The sequence below is a fragment of the Coregonus lavaretus genome, assembly GCF_964263955.1.
Source record: "Coregonus lavaretus genome assembly, chromosome: 13".
Lineage (NCBI taxonomy): Eukaryota > Metazoa > Chordata > Actinopteri > Salmoniformes > Salmonidae > Coregonus > Coregonus lavaretus.
In genome coordinates this window covers 3,379,674-3,402,080 of record NC_140000.1, presented here as the reverse complement: position 1 = coordinate 3,402,080, position 22,407 = coordinate 3,379,674, and the positions used below count along the sequence as shown (strand labels likewise).

Genomic DNA, 22,407 nt, shown 5'->3' with positions numbered 1-22,407 from the left:
ATTTAACGAGACTTCGCTGCTGTCCCTTGCCTTTATCTGCCATTTTTCCAAAGTTAACGACAATGACGTAGTGGTGGAGAGTCGACTCCAAAATAATTGATTCCTAGACTCCTTGCATGTCGACTCCTGTTTCTGAGTGTTAAGAATCGACCCCTAAGATTCAGTATTTTTGGAACGGAAGAGAATTATTAGTTGCCATACTTCCGAGAACAAACACTCGCATTTTTAATAGAGAGCTAGCGAGGGCCTGAGAGAACAAACACTCGCATCTTTAATAAAGAGCTAGCGAGGGCCGGAGAGAGAGGAGGGTCACAGTATAGACAGATCGGCAACCAGGCAGACAGAGTCAGAACCGTGCACTAGGCAATCAAAAGCTGTATCTCGCAATGGAATACTGTATCTTGCAATTTCTTGGCTTGCAATGTTTCGTAATCATCAATGAATAGGCTAGGATATTCTACACGCAACAGACCGAAGACTGAACACACACTCGCATCATTAGCAACGAGAAAGAGCATGCGAGCCAGCGCGAGGGGGAGAGGGGCAGGCAGAAAGAAAGTATTGCCTCGTCTTGCATGCCTCGCAAATTAAGTAAAGTAAAGTTATTTAAATTACACAACTTTCCCCAGGCCTTTATAGCCTACCGCCTAGTTAATCTATAACACGAAAAATAATGTTTTAACTGCACTGTGAATTTAGCAAAAAAAAACATTGTTTTTCGGTTAGTGAGCCCAACTTTGTATAAAAGTTATGTTTAAACGTTCACACCTCTGCTTGTCACTTAAAGTCACTAATTCAAATTTCAATCAAAATTGCCTTTAGGGATTAATAAAGTACTATCTTATTTTATCATCTTATCTTAAAACACCATTCATTTTTTAGAACTTGTAGGAATGAATCTGTTCAGACAGTCCCCTCAGGACACTGGCTGTAGAATGAACCACTATGTGCAACTCGAAATACAGTACAGTATGCGTTTGCAATGTGACACTCACATTTTTGATCCCATCTGTCAGTCACTATGGACAACACTACATGATAGGACTGTGTGCAACAGGAGATCAGTCTTACTCCTACATGATAGGACTGTGTGCAACAGGAGATCAGTCTTACTCCTCATGTGGTTCTCAGCGCAGTGCAGCATGTCAGCAGCATGGATGAACTGGTATCCTGAGCCACGGTTGCAGAGCTCAGCCTCAGTGTAGCCCAGCACCATCTTCCCTCTGTATGGGAGGACAGGACAAAAACAGGAAGCACAATGAAAACCTGATCAAAACATGTCTCTTCCCTACTTCTGAATAGATCACACTTGTGATCTAACCGCATAATCTCAAATCTATCACTGGCGCTGATAGTTCCTCAATGTATAAATTATTTGATTTATTAGGTTTATTTGACAGGGACCACGTACAATTAAAACATACATCTCACAAGAAATGTGATGCATTGTACTAGATTTAGCTAAATAGCTCGTTCACAACTCCAGTCCCCGGGCAGGTGAACAATACAATTATTCATCATTCAGACAGCAAGCTTTGAATTCAATGTAAAATATTGTAGTGAAGTGGTTATGTTCCCTATGTATTGAAGGGGCTTAGTAGCAGTAAGGCCCACTGGACAGTGTTAGTGTTATTGTCACCCACTTGGCATCGCAGGCAGTGGGGGTGAAATCCAGCTTGTGCTTGGTCTTGAAGATGAAGTTCTTGGTGCGGATCTCCAGGATGGTGGGGGTCTGTAGGGGCGAGGCCAGAGCGAACAGGGCCAGCTGAGGGGGGATGGCCTTGCCCTCCTTGGTTCTCTCGCTCTGGCCATGGAGGAACTTTAGACGCCCCTGGATGTTCAGGGACTGGAGAACGCAGAAAAGCCCTTAAACATAGTCAGGACTGCATCCCAAATGGCACCCTATTCCACCGTGATGCCGGTAGATTAAGACCGAAACATTAGTTAAATAAGATCCCAATAAATTGTTGGAAGAAGCATCAAGATTATCAATGAGCTGGAGTTCTTTTTATTGAGTAAACTTTTTTTCTCCATGCACCTGAGAGCACCTTAGAAAGGGAAATATCACAAGTGTTCAACTTCATATTCATCATCTCCAGCACCACCCCAAAATCAACATGTGAAAATTACGCGTTTCTATGTTTTGTAGTGAAAAAGATTGAGGGAGATAAGTGTTTCCAATGACATCGGTGTGTATTGTGTGATTTTAACCAATGGTAAGGAGGCATTACCTACTAATTGCCTCCAAATTGGTTGATGAGGTCATTGGAAACACATCTTCCACAATCTTTTTTACTACAGAACATAGAAATTTGCCATTTTCACATATGTTGATGTTGGGGTGGTGCTGGAGATGATAAATATGATGTAGAATATATTTTTTAACGTTCCTTTAAAAAAGGTATGTATGTGCAAGTTTACTTTCTAAAATTTACATTGACATTTTAGTCATTTAGCAGACGCTCTTATCCAGAGCGACTTACAGTTAGTGAGTGCATACATTTTCATACTGGTCCCCCGTGGGAATCGAACCCACAACCCTGGCGTTGCAAGCACCATTCTCTACCAACTGAGCTACACGGGACTTTGTAAATCAAAGTAACACATTACCAATGAAACGCTCCATGATAAGACTGAAATAAGAACTCAGTGGGTCATTCTGATTAGGCCCCATAAAAATAAATACTAAAAACTCAGTTTCCCTGCCTGAACGGAATTTGACACTGATTTGATTTGTCCTCAGGTCATCCAACACGGGTGTTGAAGAGTTCAGGGGGAGAATGAAGGCTAGCCAGAGGACCAAGGCAGAGTTCTCCACTTCATTTCCCATATTAGATTTGAGAAATCAGTCAGCATGACTTGTAACAGAGGAATTATTCAGCTCCATAACAATCAGCCCACTCAGAAAAACTTAAACACTATCTATATTCTAAGAAAATCTAGAAAATGTCCATGAAATCGAACTAGATTTTCAAATAGATTTCTAGGAAAATGTCCATAAAATGTAGTACATTTTTTAAAATCTAGCCTAGTTAAAAACGCCAAATGGTCATTGGTCAAATGGGCAAAGACAATTTAATTTTAACTACAATATTGAGTATTCATGTAATAAGAAAACACCATTTCCAATTCCAGCTAAATCTAATCATTCAGTGATTATAACTTGACATTCACAAAACTAGAGAAAAGCAAAAACATTACAAAAAGTAGACAATATTTTTGTGTTCTCAAAGTTTGACTGCAAACGCTATCTGTAGGATAATTTCCTAGTCTGGATAAGTAGTCTGTGGCCCTGCCCTTCCCTGAACTCAAAAGGGAAGTAGAGAAGCTTACACTGATTCCCCTACTTGAGACCAACACATATTTAACCCCTTCTTGACACTCCACTCATCCCCAAAGAAAGTGGCTTCAGTGGCTGTCATAATACAATTACAATCTCAAGAGTATCAGCGGGAGTTGAGAGTCGATTTCCATTGCACTCTAGTACAATGTTTACAAGGATTCTTCGAAAATAATTATTTTGATATAATTAGGGTTGAAAAAATTGTGACTTTCCCCAATTAAAATTACCAGATTTTCCAAAAATCCCGGTGGGATGTTTCTAGGAATCGGAGGGGAATAAGCAGAAAATCTGTGAATTATTCAACCGAGATTTCTAGAAAACCTGGGAATTTTGGGAAAGTTACAAGAATTTTACAATCCTAAATATGAACTTTGTGTCCTCCATGAACTTACTAGGAAGCCAGTGGAGTTATCCAGGAGACATCTTAACCTGCAGACAAAGTTGCGTTCCAGGAAGGTGGAATTCTCTGGTGGGAGTGCCTCTGGGTTGTAGACTGTGACAGTCTGTGGCGAGGCTGAATCTTCAAAGGCCAGAGAGGTGGGGGGGGGGGTCATAAAATTACACATACAGCACACTATAGCTATAATAGTGAATTTCAGGATGTCTAGAGAAAATAGTATCTTTGGTCAGTGTCTCTTCATATAGTAGGCTAACTCTTAACTGCAAACCTCACCCCTAACTGCAAACCTCAGCTGCAGCCCTCACCCCTAGCTACAAACCTTATGTTAACAGTCTAGTCTGCACACATTACAAACCAGAATGTTATGCCACACGTCATTAGCCATTTTCAACTGAGGAAGGCCAAAATGCTAGGTAATACTCCCAAACGTAGCGTTTATCTTATCAGGGGCCTAGACCAGGCTCACCACAGCCAGGTGCCACTTCTGGCCCAAGGTGCTAAAACGCCCCCTGCTCACAGGGTACGCTGTCTCGCAGGATGCGAGGTGAAACACTGCTCCACACCCAGATATGGAGAGTGAATACAGTGACTGTCTGGATAATATTGAAGGTAGAGGACTGGTAGAGAGCTGGCGGTTTACTATGATCGGTGTAACAGAGTTACTGTTACACGAGTAGGGCAAAGGACCCGTCCAAAAAAGATGGTTCTACCCATGGAAACAACAAGCCTATAGGATGCTTATAGGCAGCATATCTTGGTGCAACAGCCAAGATCACTTTCTGAGTGAAAACTCATGCCGAGATCTACCGCTCAGATTGCTTTTTAAACATGACTTAAAAAACGTAAGCCTATGCAACATTAACCTATTAAAAACAGTTATGTAGCTATGAGCATTGTGCAGTAGGCTATAGGCTCAATACATTTTCACTGCATATTGGCTATTCTTGAAGTCGAACTTCATTATATTCTGACACATGCATCAATTCATGTCGTTACTCATATGACCAGAGAACGTGAAATACTCCTCGATATTAGAAAGACACAAGCCGAGTGGATAGGGAGAGGGCGTTTTATGGCTTATAAAAGTGTTGGGGAAAAAGTGTTGACAGTGCTGAATAAAATCTTAAACATGAACTCATTCATAAAAACAGCAGCTCTTTGCTGTATTCTTTGACAGTCTCTCGCTGGTTATGGTTTTGAAAGTTTTGAAATCTCACACAGTAGTCGACTATCAACTTCGCTGTGGGCTCGTAGAAGCTGCAGACACAGTGATCTGATTGGCCAGCGGTAGGCCTATAGGTGCACTTGATTTGCTCTCCGGACCTGCCAGGTAGGCGGAGTTTGTACCTTCAGACACATGAAATGGTTAAAAATGGGAACACTTCAACTACCCGGTGCGCAGGACAGCTGAATCAAGTGCACCTACCGCAAACAGCGCAAAAGTTATACATAAATAAGAACGCAAGGTTTTTTACAGAAATGTTTGTCGATCTACTAGGAAAGCCTTGGAGATGGACCGGTTGGTGACCACTGGACTAGAACATCTAGGCCTACATTCCTGGCTGACGCAGCCAAGATACATGTACATTCAAGGAGCTTTACTTTTCACAAGTTTGTTATTTCCTTCTGTGGCTCTCTTCATTTCCTAGTGCGTACCATATTTCCCTGTTAATTATTTATGCATAGTCACTTTAACTCTACCCACATGTACATATTACCTCAACTAGCCGGTGCCCCCGCACATTGACTCTGCACCGGTACCCCCCTGTATATAGCCTCCCTACTGTTATTTTATTTTACTTCTGCTCTTTTTTTTCTCAACACTTTTTTTGTTGTTGTTTTATTTTTACTTTTGTGTTAAAAATAAATGCACTGTTGGTTAAGGGCTGTAAGTAAGCATTTCACTGTAATGTCTGCACCTGTTGTATTTCGGCGCATGTGGCCAATCAAAATTGATTTGATTTGATTTGATTCGGCAGCGTACATGGAGCTGCTGGGCTTAATGTTCCTCCTAGTACATTATGTAGCAGACACCCTGACCTGTTGTCTCCTTGTCATTATGTGGAACCTGCCAAAGCAGGGGGAGCTCAATTAATATGAGATAATAAGATCTGGGGCAATCACTGAATTATTGGAGAAGTCCATGAGCTCATTTTAACCCAATGTCTATTAATATTAAGAGATAGGTTAGATAGACCGTCACTCTCCACTCCACTATAAGAAATAGCCGTGCTGGTACAAATTGCGTGTCGGCTGTCTGTGTGGTGAAAAACTGAGGTACCGTCCTGTTCCAGCGCAGGTGAAAAATTCAGCTTTACCTGAGACCAGCTGTCCAGTACAAGGGGTGAAAGTGGGGTTGGAGGTTACCTGAGACCAGCTGTCCAGTGTCAGGGGTAAGGTTGGAGTTTACCTGAGACCAGCTGTCCAGTTCCAGTGTAGGGATGAGGGTGGGGTTGGAGTTTACCTGAGACCAGCTGTCCAGTGTCAGGGCTGAGGGTGAGGTTGGAGGTTACCTGAGACCAGCTGTCCAGTGTGAGGGGTGGGGTTGGAGGTTACCTGAGACCAGCTGTCCAGTGTCAGGGCTGAGGGTGAGGTTGGAGGTTACCTGAGACCAGCTGTCCAGTGTCAGGGGTGAGGGTGGGGTTGGAGGTTACCTGAGACCAGCTGTCCAGTGTCAGGGCTGAGGGTGGGGTTGGAGGTTACCTGAGACCAGCTGTCCAGTGTCAGGGCTGAGGGTGAGGTTGGAGGTTACCTGAGACCAGCTGTCCAGTTCCAGTGTAGGGATGAGGGTGGGGTTGGAGTTTACCTGAGACCAGCTGTCCAGTGTCAGGGCTGAGGGTGGGGTTGGAGGTTACCTGAGACCAGCTGTCCAGTGTCAGGGCTGAGGGTGGGGTTGGAGGTTACCTGAGACCAGCTGTCCAGTGTCAGGGCTGAGGGTGGGGTTGGAGGTTACCTGAGACCAGCTGTCCAGTGTCAGGGCTGAGGGTGGGGTTGGAGGTTACCTGAGACCAGCTGTCCAGTGTCAGGGCTGAGGGTGGGGTTGGAGGTTACCTGAGACCAGCTGTCCAGTGTCAGGGCTGAGGGTGGGGTTGGAGGTTGCCTGAGACCAGCTGTCCAGTGTGAGGGGTGAGGGTGGGGTTGGACATTGCCTGAGACCAGCTGTCCAGTGTCAGGGGTGAGGTTGGAGGTTGCCTGAGACCAGCTGTCCAGTGTGAGGGGTGAGGTTGGAGGTTGCCTGAGACCAGCTGTCCAGTGTGAGGGGTGAGGTTGGAGGGTACCTGAAACCAGCTGTCCAGTGGCAGGGGTGAGGGTGGGGTTAGAGGTTGCCTGAGACCAGCTGTCCAGTGTGAGGGGTGAGGGTGGGGTTGGACATTGCCTGAGACCAGCTGTCCAGTGTGAGGTTGGAGGTTGCCTGAGCCCAGCTGTCCAGTGTGAGGATGGGGTTGGAGGTTGCCTGAGACCAGCTGTCCAGTGTGAGGGGTGAGGTTGGAGGGCACCTGAAACCAGCTGTCCAGTGGCAGGGCTGAGGGTGGGGTTGGAGGTTACCTAAGACCAGCTGTCCAATGTGAGGGGTGGGGTTGGAGGTTAACTGAGACCAGCTGTCCAGTGTGAGGGGGTGAGGGTGGGGTTAGAGGTTACCTGAGACCAGCTGTCCAGTGTCAGGGGTGAAGGTGAGGTTGGAGGTTACCTGTAACCAGCTGTCCAGTTCCAGTGTCGGGGTGAGGGTGGGGTTGGAGGTTACCTGAGACCAGCTGTCCAGTGTGAGGGGTGAGGTTGGAGGTTGCCTGAGACCAGCTGTCCAGTGTGAGGGGTGAGGGTGGGGTTGGAGGTTGCCTGAGACCAGCTGTCCAGTGTGAGGGGTGAGGGTGGGGTTGGACATTGCCTGAGACCAGCTGTCCAGTGTGAGGGGTGAGGTTGGAGGTTGCCTGAGACCAGCTGTCCAGTGTGAGGGGTGAGGTTGGAGGTTGCCTGAGACCAGCTGTCCAGTGTCAGGGCTGAGGGTGGGGTTGGAGGTTACCTGAGACCAGCTGTCCAGTGTCAGGGCTGAGGGTGGGGTTGGAGGTTACCTGAGACCAGCTGTCCAGTGTCAGGGGTGAGGGTGGGGTTGAGGGCCCAGTGGAGCTGTCTCTGTAACTCTGCTCGGTCCTCCGTATGGATGACGTCATAAACACTCTGATGGACGACATCCGACTGAGGAGCAAACACATCCACCATCATCAAAATAGAAGTCTAGTAAACTACAAGAAAACAATGCAAACATGGACACTACTGTTGCTAGACAACATATCCTTCCTCTTCCCATCACTTATCTCATGCATCCAAGTCCTGACATGGACTCTGCAAACATGCTCTGTACTGGGCCTTAGGTTCAACCTGTGTTAAGTTCCAATACCCAAACAGACTTATTAGACTTGGCATCTGTTTAGGGCCTGGTTTCTGTTCATGTTGAGGAAATACCAGCACAATCAACTTATTAACTTCACATGCAAACCGTTAGGTAACAGAAATAATGATATGGACACTAGTAAATAAGCATTGCTTACGCAATATTTAAATTATATTTCACTCAGAAATAAAGCAATATTTAAAAAATCTGACATTTAACTCATAAATCAACATTAGTCAGATGTTTTAACCCAAAATCCATTGACTAATGCTTCAAGTTTTAATGTCACATGCAAAGTACAACAAACACCAACAATGCAGTAATCAATACCAATGTAATACTAAAAATAACAAGGTTGAACAAAGACACACGAGATATAATGAGAATAAGAAATAAGAAGAAGACGATAAAGTAAGTAAGCATACTACATACAGGGTCAGTTCCAGGACCATATTTACAATGTGCAGGGATAATGTCAAGATGAAGCCACTTCCCATGTCATCAGTTGTGTAGATCCAGTTTTATGCCATTGACTCAATCCCAACTGAATGGAAAAGATGAGCACCACCTAGCCTAATTTCCTGGTTTTATTCAGTGCTCATCTTTCCCATTAATTTGGGGTAGCTTTAAACTCAAGGTGCGTTTATAGTAGCCTGGCTGATGCGGGACCCACGTGACTACGCAGCGAGCTGTGACCATAGATATAGAGGCTCTTTCTACCTCTATAACTGGGCTTTCACCAGGTAAAGGCTCTTATATCCGTTTCATAAAGTGACTGACTACTTTAAAATGGCGGAAGCATGGTGGAAATGGGGGCATAGTGTTTCTTCAAAGTGAAACACTACATAAAGCAAAAAGTTATAGGTCTTTTAATGAGGTGTTCATGACAATGTCCATGCCAAAATGTTATATCCACGACGAGTCTCTCTCTCTCTATGGCTGTGACTCACTGGTCTGGTAACTCGGGCTTGTAAAAGGGGAGGTTAGCTGAAATTAACCTATCAACATAGTGATGACATATACTGTGTTAATAACGTTTTAATTACAGGTGTATACTAGACGACGCACCCTGCATAAAGCAAGCTCAGCCCTATTTGATCTATTGTCCAATTGCAGTTGGCCTCTGTGTAGGTTGACTTGATGAAAGATGATTCATTTATCTCTTTTGGTTTGTTGGTCATACTGGCTGTAGTCTGATCTTGTTTTTGTAGTCTATTAATGTTTAGGGTAGTTAATGTTCATGCAAAATTAGGGGGCAGGGAGGAAACTTGCCAGAAGTGAACATGGGTAGCTAGCTAGCTAGCTAGAATGCATGAGTGATTAACGTCATTGCCCTACTATTTTAACCGAGGACATCCAAATTAATAACTTTAGTGGGGTAAGGAAATGTTCAGCCTATAATTAGCAAACTAGTTAATTTATAACTAAAACATACATTTGATTAGCTAGCCGATTTCGAGTTGATAGCAAGCTAAAGTTATTAGCCGTCTGGCTTTCTATTGGCTGAACAATGCTAGCTAACATTAGCTTTGCTAGCTAATGTTAGTTGCTGCTTGCTAGCCACAAGATCGTAACGCTTAACAGGTTGCAGTCCTCCAATATGTCACTAGTATTAGTGTAGAAGGGTTTTTATAACGTTTTGAAAATGTGTGTGATGATCTATGCGCCCTATTCATCCTCTGCAGCTCAATTGGTAGAGCATGGCGCTTGTAACGCCAGGGTAGTGGGTTCGATCCCCGGGACCACCCATACGTAAAAATGTATGCGCACATGACTGTAAGTCGCTTTGGATAAAAGTGTCTGCTAAATGGCATATTATTATTATTATTATTATTATTATTATTATTATTATTATTATTATTATTATTATACAATGTCCGAACTCCGAAGGTTTGTGCTAGCTAGCTAGAGCGTGTGTTTGCTTATCCCGGAAGGGCTGGCTGGAAGCGGAAGGGTGGTCCTATGTAAAACAATAGTGGTCCTATGTAAAACATGATTAGTTGAATTCTAAACGGGGATATCCAACCAGCGTACGCTGCCACCTTGAAGTCTGAGGGCAGAGCCCCTTCATTATTGATGCTTCGTGCCGACACATCAAAGCAGACGTTCCAGACTCTCAAGTCAGGAAGACTTTGAGAGCTGGTGTCAGCCAGACTACGTTTATAGAGGTAAAAGGAGACACTTTACCTGGTGAAAGACCAGTTATAGAGGTAGAAAGAGCCTTTACCTGGTGAAAGACCAGTTATAGAGGTAGAAAGAGCCTTTACCTGGTGAAAGACCAGTTATAGAGCTAGAAAGAGCCTTTACCTGGTGAAAGACCAGTTATAGAGGTAGAAAGAGCCTTTACCTGGTGAAAGCCCAGGTAGTCCTGGATGGTGGAGGATGCATAGAAGATTGTGCCACCAGCCGTGACGACCAGAGCAAAGCCATTCAACACCTGAGAGTAGAGTGGAATAGAACTGATTAGTATATCTTTATACACTGAACAAAAATATAAACGCAACATGTTTCAAAAACTCATTCTGATTAGCTGAGCCTGGCTCCCCAGTGGGTGGGCCTGGCTCCCAAGTGAGTGGGCCTATGCCCTCCCAGGCCCACCCATGGCTGCACCCCTGCCCAGTCATGTGAAATCCATAGATTAGGGCCTATTGAATTTATTTCAATTGACAGATTTCCTTATATGAACTGTAACTCAGTAAAACCTTTGAAATTGTTGCGTTTATATTTTTGTTCAGTGTTCACACACACATCTAGACTACATGTGAACCGTCATATGAAGTAGGCCTACAGCTGTAAAGAGCAAAGAGCAAAATGTCAAAGGAACTGAAAGGCCTATAGAGTTTTATCTGTGTCCCAAACGTCACTCTATTCCCTTTGTAGTGCAATACTATTGGTCAAAAAGTATGACTCAATAATCCATGCTTTCTGGGAATTTTCTAAAGTCCAAAAGGTATGAGCGGAGTTAGAATGTTGGCTGTCAGAAGAATTACAATGTAAATGTACTTTTAATCTGTCTGTCTGCATATTTCAAGACATGGCATATGAGGGTGCAGTGAGATAACCGATGGGTTGGACGATACTTTTCTCGTCAATCATCTTGGGGAAAAAAACATACTTAAAAGCTGGAAATCAACCAGTCCTCGGTCGTTAACACAATGGAAAGGTCAAATGCTTTATTCTCTAAATGTTGAAGGTGTGTGGACGACAGAGAGAAACAAAATGGTGCCGTTTGAGGCCATGTGGCAGAGAGTGATGCGGGCGCTGGAGATGGGGGTGAGAGCAGGTGGGTCTGGGCAGTGGTGATGTTGTCATTTGTATGTTTTGTATTGTAAAATAATACATAAATAAATATTACAAACAAAACACAGGAATAGGGTGATTCTGGTCAAAAGTAGTGCACTATACAGGGAATAGGGTGATTCTGGTCAAAAGTCGTGCACTATACAGGGAATAGGGTGATTCTGGTCAAAAGTAGTGCACTATACAGGGAATAGGGTGCCATTTGGGAAGCATGCATTGAGTTTGTACCCTATTCCATGTAGAGTCAGTTCAAGGTCAGACACTTCTGTCTCACGCAAAAGTATATGATTAACTCTGTGATTATTTGGACACGAAAAGCTAACATGCCACATAACCCTGCATGGTGTGGTTCAACTGCAGTTAATCTCAACTTAAACCAAGAACTTTCCAATGTAAAAGAAAGGGGGCTAGTTAATGGCCCGTATTCACAAAGCGTCTCAGAGTGCTGATCTAGGATCAGGTCCGCCCTGTTCATGTTATCTTATTCATTAAGATCTAAAAAGGTCAAACTGATCCTACTCTGAGACGCTAACAATATGTGCTGCTTTTAATATCTGTTTGTCCTTTGTTGTGTTTTATAGGGTTTTATTGTTGTATGTATTGGCTGGTGCAATCACATGTGTACCCTTTGTGGGATTAATGAAGTACTTATTTTATCATGAATACAGGCCCTAGTGCTATGGTGAACAACCTTATTGAAATGGGAAAACTATAGTAGAACAAAGCATTTCATACAGATCTTCTTTAAAAAACGACAGCCATGATGGTTGCAGACAGGGTGGTTACTGAATAGACCCCACTAACCTGTAGTAACAGACAGGGTGGTTACTGAATAGACCCCACTAACCTGTAGTAACAGACAGGGTGGTTACTGAATAGACCCCACTAACCTGTAGTAACAGACAGGGTGGTTACTGAATAGACCCCACTAACCTGTAGTAACAGACAGGGTGGTTACTGAATAGACCCCACTAACCTGTAGTAACAGACAGGGTGGTTACTGAATAGACCCCACTAACCTGTAGTAACAGACAGGGTGGTTACTGAATAGACCCCACTAACCTGTAGTAACAGACAGGGTGGTTACTGAATAGACCCCACTAACCTGTAGTAACAGACAGGGTGGTTACTGAATAGACCCCACTAACCTGTAGTAACAGACAGGGTGGTTACTGAATAGACCCCACTAACCTGTAGTAACAGACAGGGTGGTTACTGAATAGACCCCACTAACCTGTAGTAACAGACAGGGTGGCTACTGAATAGACCCCACTAACCTGTAGTAACAGACAGGGTGGTTACTGAATAGACCCCACTAACCTGTAGTAACAGACAGGGTGGTTACTGAATAGACCCCACTAACCTGTAGTAACAGACAGGGTGGTTACTGAATAGACCCCACTAACCTGTAGTAACAGACAGGGTGGTTACTGAATAGACCCCACTAACCTGTAGTAACAGACAGGGTGGTTACTGAATAGACCCCACTAACCTGTAGTAACAGACAGGGTGGTTACTGAATAGACCCCACTAACCTGTAGTAACAGACAGGGTGGTTACTGAATAGACCCCACTAACCTGTAGTAACAGACAGGGTGGTTACTGAATAGACCCCACTAACCTGTAGTAACAGACAGGGTGGTTACTGAATAGACCCCACTAACCTGTAGTAACAGACAGGGTGGTTACTGAATAGACCCCACTAACCTGTAGTAACAGACAGGGTGGTTACTGAATAGACCCCACTAACCTGTAGTAACAGACAGGGTGGTTACTGAATAGACCCCACTAACCTGTAGTAACAGACAGGGTGGTTACTGAATAGACCCCACTAACCTGTAGTAACAGACAGGGTGGCTACTGAATAGACCCCACTAACCTGTAGTAACAGACAGGGTGGTTACTGAATAGACCCCACTAACCTGTAGTAACAGACAGGGTGGCTACTGAATAGACCCCACTAACCTGTAGTAACAGACAGGGTGGTTACTGAATAGACCCCACTAACCTGTAGTAACAGACAGGGTGGTTACTGAATAGACCCCACTAACCTGTAGTAACAGCTCTCCCTCTGGAACTTGAAGTTCAGAGCCTTGCTTCTTCAGAACATTACTCTCTGGGCGCTGGGAGGCTGTGGATTTTAGGGTCACTGCAACACAATACAAAACAATCTAGATCAAGGTTACTGTACCATAGAGGATTTCCACCACACAGTGAAGGAATGCAGAGGAACCAGTTACAGTGCATCACTACAGACAGAGACACATTCACAATAATGTGAGATAGGCCTAATGAGTACACCGCAAATGTACTATTATTTCCTGTGGAAGAGAATTTGATGGGCATTTTGATCAACCAAAAATGATGTTATTCTATTTGTGTTTACTGTGGTAGCCATATAGTCTAGGCAATGGCAAATCATCTTCAGATAGATTGTTTAGTGTGATGCCTTATGATTCAGTGTGATTAAGAGAACAGACCCTAACAGTGCTGGTCGGGCCCTATAGCCTAGTTACAGTAGGAGATTTGTGCCAGTACAGACCCTAACAGTGCTAGTGGTCCCATCCCTGCAGTATAATAAGATCATATATAAGGCAGTCCCATCCCTACAGTATAGATCGTATCTCAGACAGTCCCATCCCTGCAGTATAGATCGTATCTCAGACAGTCCCATCCCAGGAGTATAGATCGTATCTCAGACAGTCCCATCCCAGGAGTATAGATCGTATCTCAGACAGTCCCATCCCAGGAGTATAGATCGTATCTCAGACAGTCCCATCCCTACAGTATAGATCGTATCTCAGACAGTCCCATCCCTGCAGTATAGATCGTATCTCAGACAGTCCCATCCCAGGAGTATAGATCGTATCTCAGACAGTCCCATCCCTACAGTATAGATCGTATCTCAGACAGTCCCATTCCTACAGTATAGATCGTATCTCAGACAGTCCCATCCCTGCAGTATAGATCGTATCTCAGACAGTCCCATCCCAGGAGTATAGATCGTATCTCAGACAGTCCCATCCCTACAGTATAGATCGTATCTCAGACAGTCCCATCCCTACAGTATAGATCGTATCTCAGACAGTCCCATCCCTGCAGTATAGATCGTATCTCAGACAGTCCCATCCCTGCAGTATAGATCGTATCTCAGACAGTCCCATCCCTACAGTATAGATCGTATCTCAGACAGTCCCATCCCTGCAGTATAGATCGTATCTCAGACAGTCCCATCCCTACAGTATAGATCGTATCTCAGACAGTCCCATCCCTACAGTATAGATCATATCTCAGACAGTCCCATCCCTACAGTATAGATCGTATCTCAGACAGTCCCATCCCTACAGTATAGATCGTATCTCAGACAGTCCCATCCCTACAGTATAGATCGTATCTCAGACAGTCCCATCCCTGCAGTATAGATCGTATCTCAGACAGTCCCATCCCAGGAGTATAGATCGTATCTCAGACAGTCCCATCCCTACAGTATAGATCGTATCTCAGACAGTCCCATCCCTACAGTATAGATCGTATCTCAGACAGTCCCATCCCTACAGTATAGATCGTATCTCAGACAGTCCCATCCCTACAGTATAGATCGTATCTCAGACAGTCCCATCCCTGCAGTATAGATCGTATCTCAGACAGTCCCATCCCTACAGTATAGATCATATCTCAGACAGTCCCATCCCTACAGTATAGATCATATCTCAGACAGTCCCATCCCTACAGTATAGATCGTATCTCAGACAGTCCCATCCCTACAGTATAGATCATATCTCAGACAGTCCCATCCCTACAGTATAGATCGTATCTCAGACAGTCCCATGCCTACAGTATAGATCGTATCTCAGACAGTCCCATCCCAGGAGTATAGATCGTATCTCAGACAGTCCCATCCCAGGAGTATAGATCGTATCTCAGACAGTCCCATCCCTACAGTATAGATCATATCTCAGACAGTCCCATCCCTACAGTATAGATCATATCTCAGACAGTCCCATCCCTGCAGTATAGATCGTATCTCAGACAGTCCCATCCCTGCAGTATAGATCGTATCTCAGACAGTCCCATCCCTACAGTATAGATCGTATCTCAGACAGTCCCATCCCTACAGTATAGATCATATCTCAGACAGTCTGCAGCCGCACTTCTTATTTTCACCTTTGTTTATACAGGTAAGTCAATTAAGCACTAATTCTTATTTACAATGATGACCTGTCCACAATCTTGATTGTATTCTCATGTGATGGCCAAGATAATCCCCCCTCCACCTCTGGTTCACATCAACCTACCCCATACACTTGACAGAGCCGAGTCTAAACTAGACTATCAAACTCTATGCATCCCAAATGGAATCCTATTCCCTATATAGTGCACTATTTTTGACCAGAGCCCATGCCCTTGGCAAACGTAGTGCACTAAACAGGGAATAGGGTGCCATTTGGGACGCAGGACACCACTGTTTTATAACCCTCCTCAGGAGTCTGTGGAGTCAAGAGTTCAACAAGTCTGTTCTAATCTAGATTACTCAAGCAAACACCCCCCCCCCCCCTCCCCTTGGGAGTCTAGGAACTCTGCCGATTACACAAAGCACCACAGCAGCAACAAGCAGCAACACTCAACACAACAAAGGCCTGGAATCCTGGCTGCTAGCAGGTCTCTGAGGAAACTATAAAACGAGTAGAACATTTTATTCTGTTGGCTTTTTCCTCATGCAAGTCGATTTAATTGTTGAGTCACTCAAAATATAAAGGGCTCCCCAAGGGAAGATCTTGCAAAAAATTAAGGCTAAATGTTTACGTCTCAGACTGCTAGCCTACAAAATCAGTCGACATTTTTCAGCTTCCTTGCTTAATTTTGTGGTTCTGCAAATGTTTGATTGAATGCACAATTTAAAACACTTGCCCCACAATCCCCCCCTTCCCTGATACATGTCTAAATATTGGACTATAAACTGTGCCTTCTTGTATTATACTTATACTCAAAACTGTATTGTATTCTACTGAGCCATTTACTTTATGTTCGTTTTCTTACCCTTTATTATTTATTCTTGTTGTTGCATTGTCGAGAAGAAACCTGCAAGTAAGCATTTTAGGGTTGGGCAGTATCCAGAGTGTCATATCGTCATACAGTCCTTCTCGCATATCGGGATCTATGGTATTACAGGCTTAGTACACAAGGTGGCGGCAAAAATATATATATACAAAAAACTGCCCATTTGGCATCCATTACCAGAACGCTAACAAAATTAGCAAAATAATTTCAATGGAGACTGCTAGCTAAATATGCTAACGAGCGCAAACGAAAATAAACAAATTGCAAAGACAGGCAATCCAGCTCATAAAGTTATACATATATTTACATTTACATTTTAGTCATTTAGCAGACGCTCTTATCCAGAGCGACTTACAGAAGCAATTAGGGTTAAGTGCCTTGCTCAAGGGCACATCGACAGATTTTTCACCTAGTCGGCTCGGGGATTAGAACCAGCGACCTTTCGGTTACTGGCACAACGTATATAGGATGGAGCTACCGAATGTCATTTTTGGTGAGTTTGGACATTTACAAGAGAATGTGAACGAGAAACATTGTGCAAATGAACACAGTTTTGACGCATGCTTGTCTGTAGGAAGAACAGTACTGGCTCTGGAGCAGCATGTGTAGGCTAGGTCTGTGTGGAGTCTGGAGTCACTAGGGCAACGGGCCTGCCTGCTCTGCTCAGAGAAGAGGGGAGAGGGGCTGAGAACAGGCCTGCCTGCTCTGCTCAGAGAAGAGGGGAGAGGGGCTGAGAACGGGCCTGCCTGCTCTGCTCAGAGAAGAGGGGAGACGGGCTGAGAACGGAGAGGAGAAAAATGCAAGGAAATCAAGATAGTCATAGATGTATAAATCACTTATCCAAAGGGCTTTGACTTCTCAAACACGGCAGAAAGCTAACACAATATGATGCCCCGTCACCTTATTAATTCAGCCACTTAGTTAAGTAGCAAGTTAAACTCAGGGGTTGCGTTTATGCAGAATTCTGAGTTATTCAAGCAGGAAAAAATTTAATTCATAAGAAATATCTTGCTGCATCTTGTAAACGCAGATTAAAAATGCTTCTAATTGTAATTTCTGCTCAGCATCAAACTAATATCGTGCTTCAGTTGCACTTCTCCACTGGGATGAGAATTCACCAACGGGCATTCTATAAGCAGACAGCGCTCTGACTGATGTCTAGCTACGTTTCTCAGGTACTTTTCTTAGTGTAGCCAGACCACATTTCTCCAGTAAAATGCAAGATTAACTTTAAGCAAAACATTAGGACATTTATCTGGCTCCATTCTTTCTATGATAAAGATTAGAAATATGATGGCCATGCATCATTTTTGTAAAAACAACGTGCTTTTTCATTGTAAGCTCATTTACTTGTGTGGCTGCCAGCCAAATAGCATTGCACTTCTGTTGTCATCTGATGAGAATGAAGCTATTTTCTGCCGAATGTGTTGCACTAATGTATTTTCTGTGAAGGGAAACTATAGTTGCACGTCCCTGATCACTCTAGTGAAGCAAAATAACACTGTTGACTTCCAATATAAAACACGACCCCTGTCAATACACAGCTGGACTCACCTGCTCCCGCTTTCCCCCATTGTACTATTTACAAACAAACACGTGACTGGCTCAACTGTTCTGGGGAACTACGCTAAGCTTCATAATGTAAAATAATGTGACAGGTGAAATGAAGAAAGTGATCTGCTTCCTCTCCTAAGGTATTGCACAAGTTGACTACAGGTATTTAATTAAAAAGTAGCTACAAATATTAAAATGTATTGAAACACTTCAAATAAATAGTTAACAGTATTGAAAAACCATCCCGTGGCTATTTCCAAATACCCCGGAATACGGTATATACCGTATACCGCCCAAGCCTAAAGCATTTTGTTGGACGTGTATCCCATGTGTATCCTGTACATTCGATTAATAAAACGTGAAACTTGTAATGGGTCTGACACAGTAAGGACACTTCCATTACATAGACAACAGGAACAGAACCAGACCACAGTCTACTCTACTAAGGCTCTTCTGATGATTAAAATCTGCAAACTGCAACATTTTCAAAAAGAAAGTTTCAGCAAGCAGCCGCCTTGGGATAGCAGTATTGAATTCAGGGATGCATCTTAGTAAACTCGGGCAGCAGTCAGTCAGTCTGCATCTGCAGTCTGCATGCCATTGTAAGTGAATTAACGGGTAGCCTAATCTGTGGTTGATCTAATGCAATTTCAAGCATATATCCTCTTGGTGAATTTAGAGTAGCCTGTTAAAGTAATGAACGGTAGTTTGTGAATCATCTTCAAGTGAATTAAGAATAGCCCAAGGCCTGTCATTTTAGGGGGTCTGCCGACTCTGGCTCTTTCACCAGTTCCAAATGACAGCTGTAGGCCTAATTGAGACAGTTTAGTCAGGCCTGTGAAAGCATTATGAATCGAATCCACTTCTCTGCAACACCTTCCAGCCTGCCTCTCACAATACCAGAGACTAGAACACACAACATATCAACAGAACATTTCTTTGGGACATGAGATGAGCAAACATGAACAGCGTTGTTCTCCCTCCGGGTGCTGGAGCCACAGAGTCCTATACAGAAGTATTGTTATAACACAGTTGCAGAACTGCAATTCTGATCCTTTGCAAATTCTGTCGTCTCGAGACAACCATCTAGGCAAAGATAGACGCCATTTTCAGGGAGCTTGTTATAGCAATGCATTTTACATTTCTGTTATTTAAGTGGGTTAATTTTAAGTTGTTCAAGGAGGACCCACGCAGTCCCAAAATGTGAGAATGCATGCTAGTAGTAGTGCCCCTTGTTAAACTGATGGGAGATTAGGAGCAAAAGGAATTTGGACTTCAGGCTGTTTTCTGCAAGTCACTCAATGCAGATATTAAGAGAAAGCAGCATGTCATTTTCAGTCTTTTTTGGAGTTCAAAAAGCCTAGTCTGGGTCCAAAAAGCCTAGTCTGGGTCCCGAGGATAGATACTAGGACCGGGACGATACCAGTATCACAATCCTCGTTAGTATCATGGCAAGGAAACAAAACACGAAGCGGATTTAACTTCTTTAGGAAAACAGCCCTAATGTTGGAAATAAACATCATTATGTTGTCATCCAGAGTCACATTTATGTATTTTCCAAGCTATAGCACACAATATTTGACATACAGCAGGTTTTTAAAGGACCAAAGAGTAACGTCTGCTTCCTGTTTTCATTTTTGCCATGGAACAAATATTGCGATACTGGTATCGTCACAGCCCTACTTTTTTGGAGTCCAAACACCCTAGTCTGCATCTCAAACAGCACCCTTTACCCTATATAGTTCACTACTTTTGACCAGAATAGGGTGCCATTTGAGATGCAAATATAATGTCTTGCAAGGGGGAGGATGTTGTCACGGGTTTCCCTTGGTCAGATCCCTCAGAACGTATGTGGTTAATGCTAGAAAACGATCTATTGTTGCGGCACTGCTAAGGCTTCCGCTAAGACAGATCACAAGATTACACATTCATATTTTACTTTGCACAGGATTTCACACACCCTGATGGCATCCTGTTATTTCAGAGAGCCCTCCACTTCTTGCTACACAGAGCGAGAGAGAGAGAGAGAATTGTCTAGCCACTGCCTTCCAGACACCTCAGTAGTTGGTAGTCTAGCCACTGCCTTCCAGACACCTCAGTAGTTGGTAGTCTAGCCACTGCCTTCCAGACACCTCAGTAGTTGGTAGTGACAGATATAGTTGATTATAATGTCAGACTGTAGTCAGATCCATAGTGATAATATCTTAACTTAACCCAACCCTAAACATGGACAATAGAGTAGTCTAATAGAGTGGAGTAGGCATGTGTCTATAGGGCGTGTTATGATCATGCCTTACCATTGAAAAAGCTCTTGGCACGCAGGTAGCTGACACAAAGCCTTAGGATGGTCAGTTTGTCCAGCTTGGAGATGACATCCTGGGGGTAAGGAAGCAGACTGGCCAGCCTGTCCAACTCCCCATTCAGGCGTTCCCGGTGCCTCTTGGAAGGGTTTGATTTGGCTCCTTCTGGAGGTGGCTTCACACTACAAGGAGGAGGAGGAGAATGTCTGCCATGAATGTCTCACATGATGATACTCTTCTGTCTTGTTATGTAGTCTACATGGTAGATACTGTATGTTTACAAAAGTGTGAATGAATGCAACTTATTGAGTCCACAGACAGAGGAACCATACAGGTCAAGCAAGATGCCTGAACTAAAATACACATGCATTGACATGCCTAGATAGTGGATAAAGAAGTGTCATTGTCCAAGGTTGAAACATGCTTCTTTCTGTACCTCATTCAGCCCTCATACAAATCAGATTAGGGAGTCTGTCAGCCAACCCCATTCCAATCATCGAATAACAGTACTACAATTTAACTGTCACTCGTTTCACTCACAACTCATCCTAATTCTGTACAGTGATGTAGCATACTAAACATGCACTAAACTAGTAGTGACATAGGTAGTAGTAGAGCTAGTGACATAACTTTGTCTATAACCCCTAACTAGCTGGCTATGCTGTTGTAGCGGCGAGCAGTTATCTAACGTTACTGTACCTTCTCTGGGGCTTTTTCCTCTTGCGACTTGCATACATGTTGGTGCTCATTATTCCCAATGTGTTCTATGGAACGCCAAGCGCACTAGAAAGACAGCTAGCAAGCTGACGGGACAGGGTAAGCAGTCAAATCCCTGCTTCTGCTAGGCTAGCTCGATAAATAACACGTATCATGTTAGCTAGCTAACAATCAAACCAAAACATGGTGGATTACTCAGCAAGATGCATTTTCAAGCATGCTACAAAACGATCTAGCTACTTAAATGCATACCTGCATTATTACGCGAAAAGCTAGAAATGTTTGCTACATAGATTAACAACCTAGCTAGAGAAAGTGGAAAAGTTCGAAGGAGAGGCAGGTGATTGATTGCCAACACCGAGCCGTCACTGAATCGTGCCGTTCGAGCTTCCTTGACAAATGCGGATGGACCATAAATCCAATCGGAATATATCCACCGAACATTAGCCACGCGCGCATTTCATTGCTACAACAAACGTCTGGCAACCTGCAGAAATGTGATATCTGTGGTCATTTCTTCCTCACTCCCCTCAGCTCCGCCCCCTGGGGACGCACACGCTTATCCCAGCCAATCGCAAAGCGACTCCCATTGCGTTGTTTACACCCTTCAAAGGTCTGGGTCTAGACGAGATCGATGGGACGTCTTAAAAACCCTTTGAAAAAATAAACGTTTCTACTTCTGTAGTTCATTACCGTAGCTACTGCAATTGTAGAACACATGAGAGAGGCAGGGTTAAATAATTCAAGCAGGTTTTATATAAGTAGCCCACTAGGCCCTAATCATGTATAAGGTACCTTGTGGATCAGTTGGTAGAGCGTAGCGTTTGCAACGCCAGTGTTGTGGGTTCGATTCCCACTGGGGACTAGTACGAAATGTATGCACTCACTGCTGTAACTCGCTTTGGATAGGAGCGTCTGCTAAATTACGTAAATGTATTTAGCCTTATATAAACTCATGGATTTTCAAAACAGCCTTCTGTATTTTTTGGTCAGCAAAGCAAAATAGGTCATAGTTTGTGAATGTACTGCAGACTGACACCTCACCAGTTAAATGAAGAGAGCTATTAGGAAGAAGTGTGTGGTGTGTGTATACAGAAGCAGTCTTGATGGAAGGTGGTGATCTCTAATTCAGGGTAAATCACTTGGGAATTACTGTATTCAAGTTACTTGTTATTTCAGGCTCTGATAGCAAAGCTCTTTATCTCCTAATCTGCCACATAACTTGGAAGCCGTTTTACATTTTCCATTTGCTTTGAATAAAAGGGATTAGGGATTTTTCCATCTCAGATTCAGCAAAAAGGGATGTTTGCCTCCCAAAATGTCAACATTTGGAATGATCTACGCCTGA

At 43.7% G+C, this 22,407-nt stretch overlaps 1 protein-coding gene across 2 annotated transcripts in view; it reads right to left on the bottom strand.

Moving 5' to 3' along the window:
- LOC311140261 (uncharacterized protein) overlaps window positions 1–21,523 on the bottom strand; it is an 81,654-nt gene extending 60,131 nt beyond the window's left edge. For both annotated transcript variants that reach the window (XR_014614130.1, XM_084175232.1), the window contains exons 1-8: window positions 21,042–21,523; window positions 20,340–20,524; window positions 13,482–13,579; window positions 10,478–10,567; window positions 7,811–7,934; window positions 3,736–3,863; window positions 1,644–1,846; window positions 1,114–1,223 (exon numbers count right to left, since the gene is read on the bottom strand). Coding sequence is in view for 1 of the 2 variants with exons in the window: in XM_084175232.1 (XP_084031358.1) it covers window positions 1,114–1,223; window positions 1,644–1,846; window positions 3,736–3,863; window positions 7,811–7,934; window positions 10,478–10,567; window positions 13,482–13,579; window positions 20,340–20,524; window positions 21,042–21,091 (988 nt within the window). In the remaining variant the exon portion in view is untranslated. The remainder of the gene's footprint in view (window positions 1–1,113; window positions 1,224–1,643; window positions 1,847–3,735; window positions 3,864–7,810; window positions 7,935–10,477; window positions 10,568–13,481; window positions 13,580–20,339; window positions 20,525–21,041) is intronic.
- Window positions 21,524–22,407: the final 884 nt, after the last annotated feature.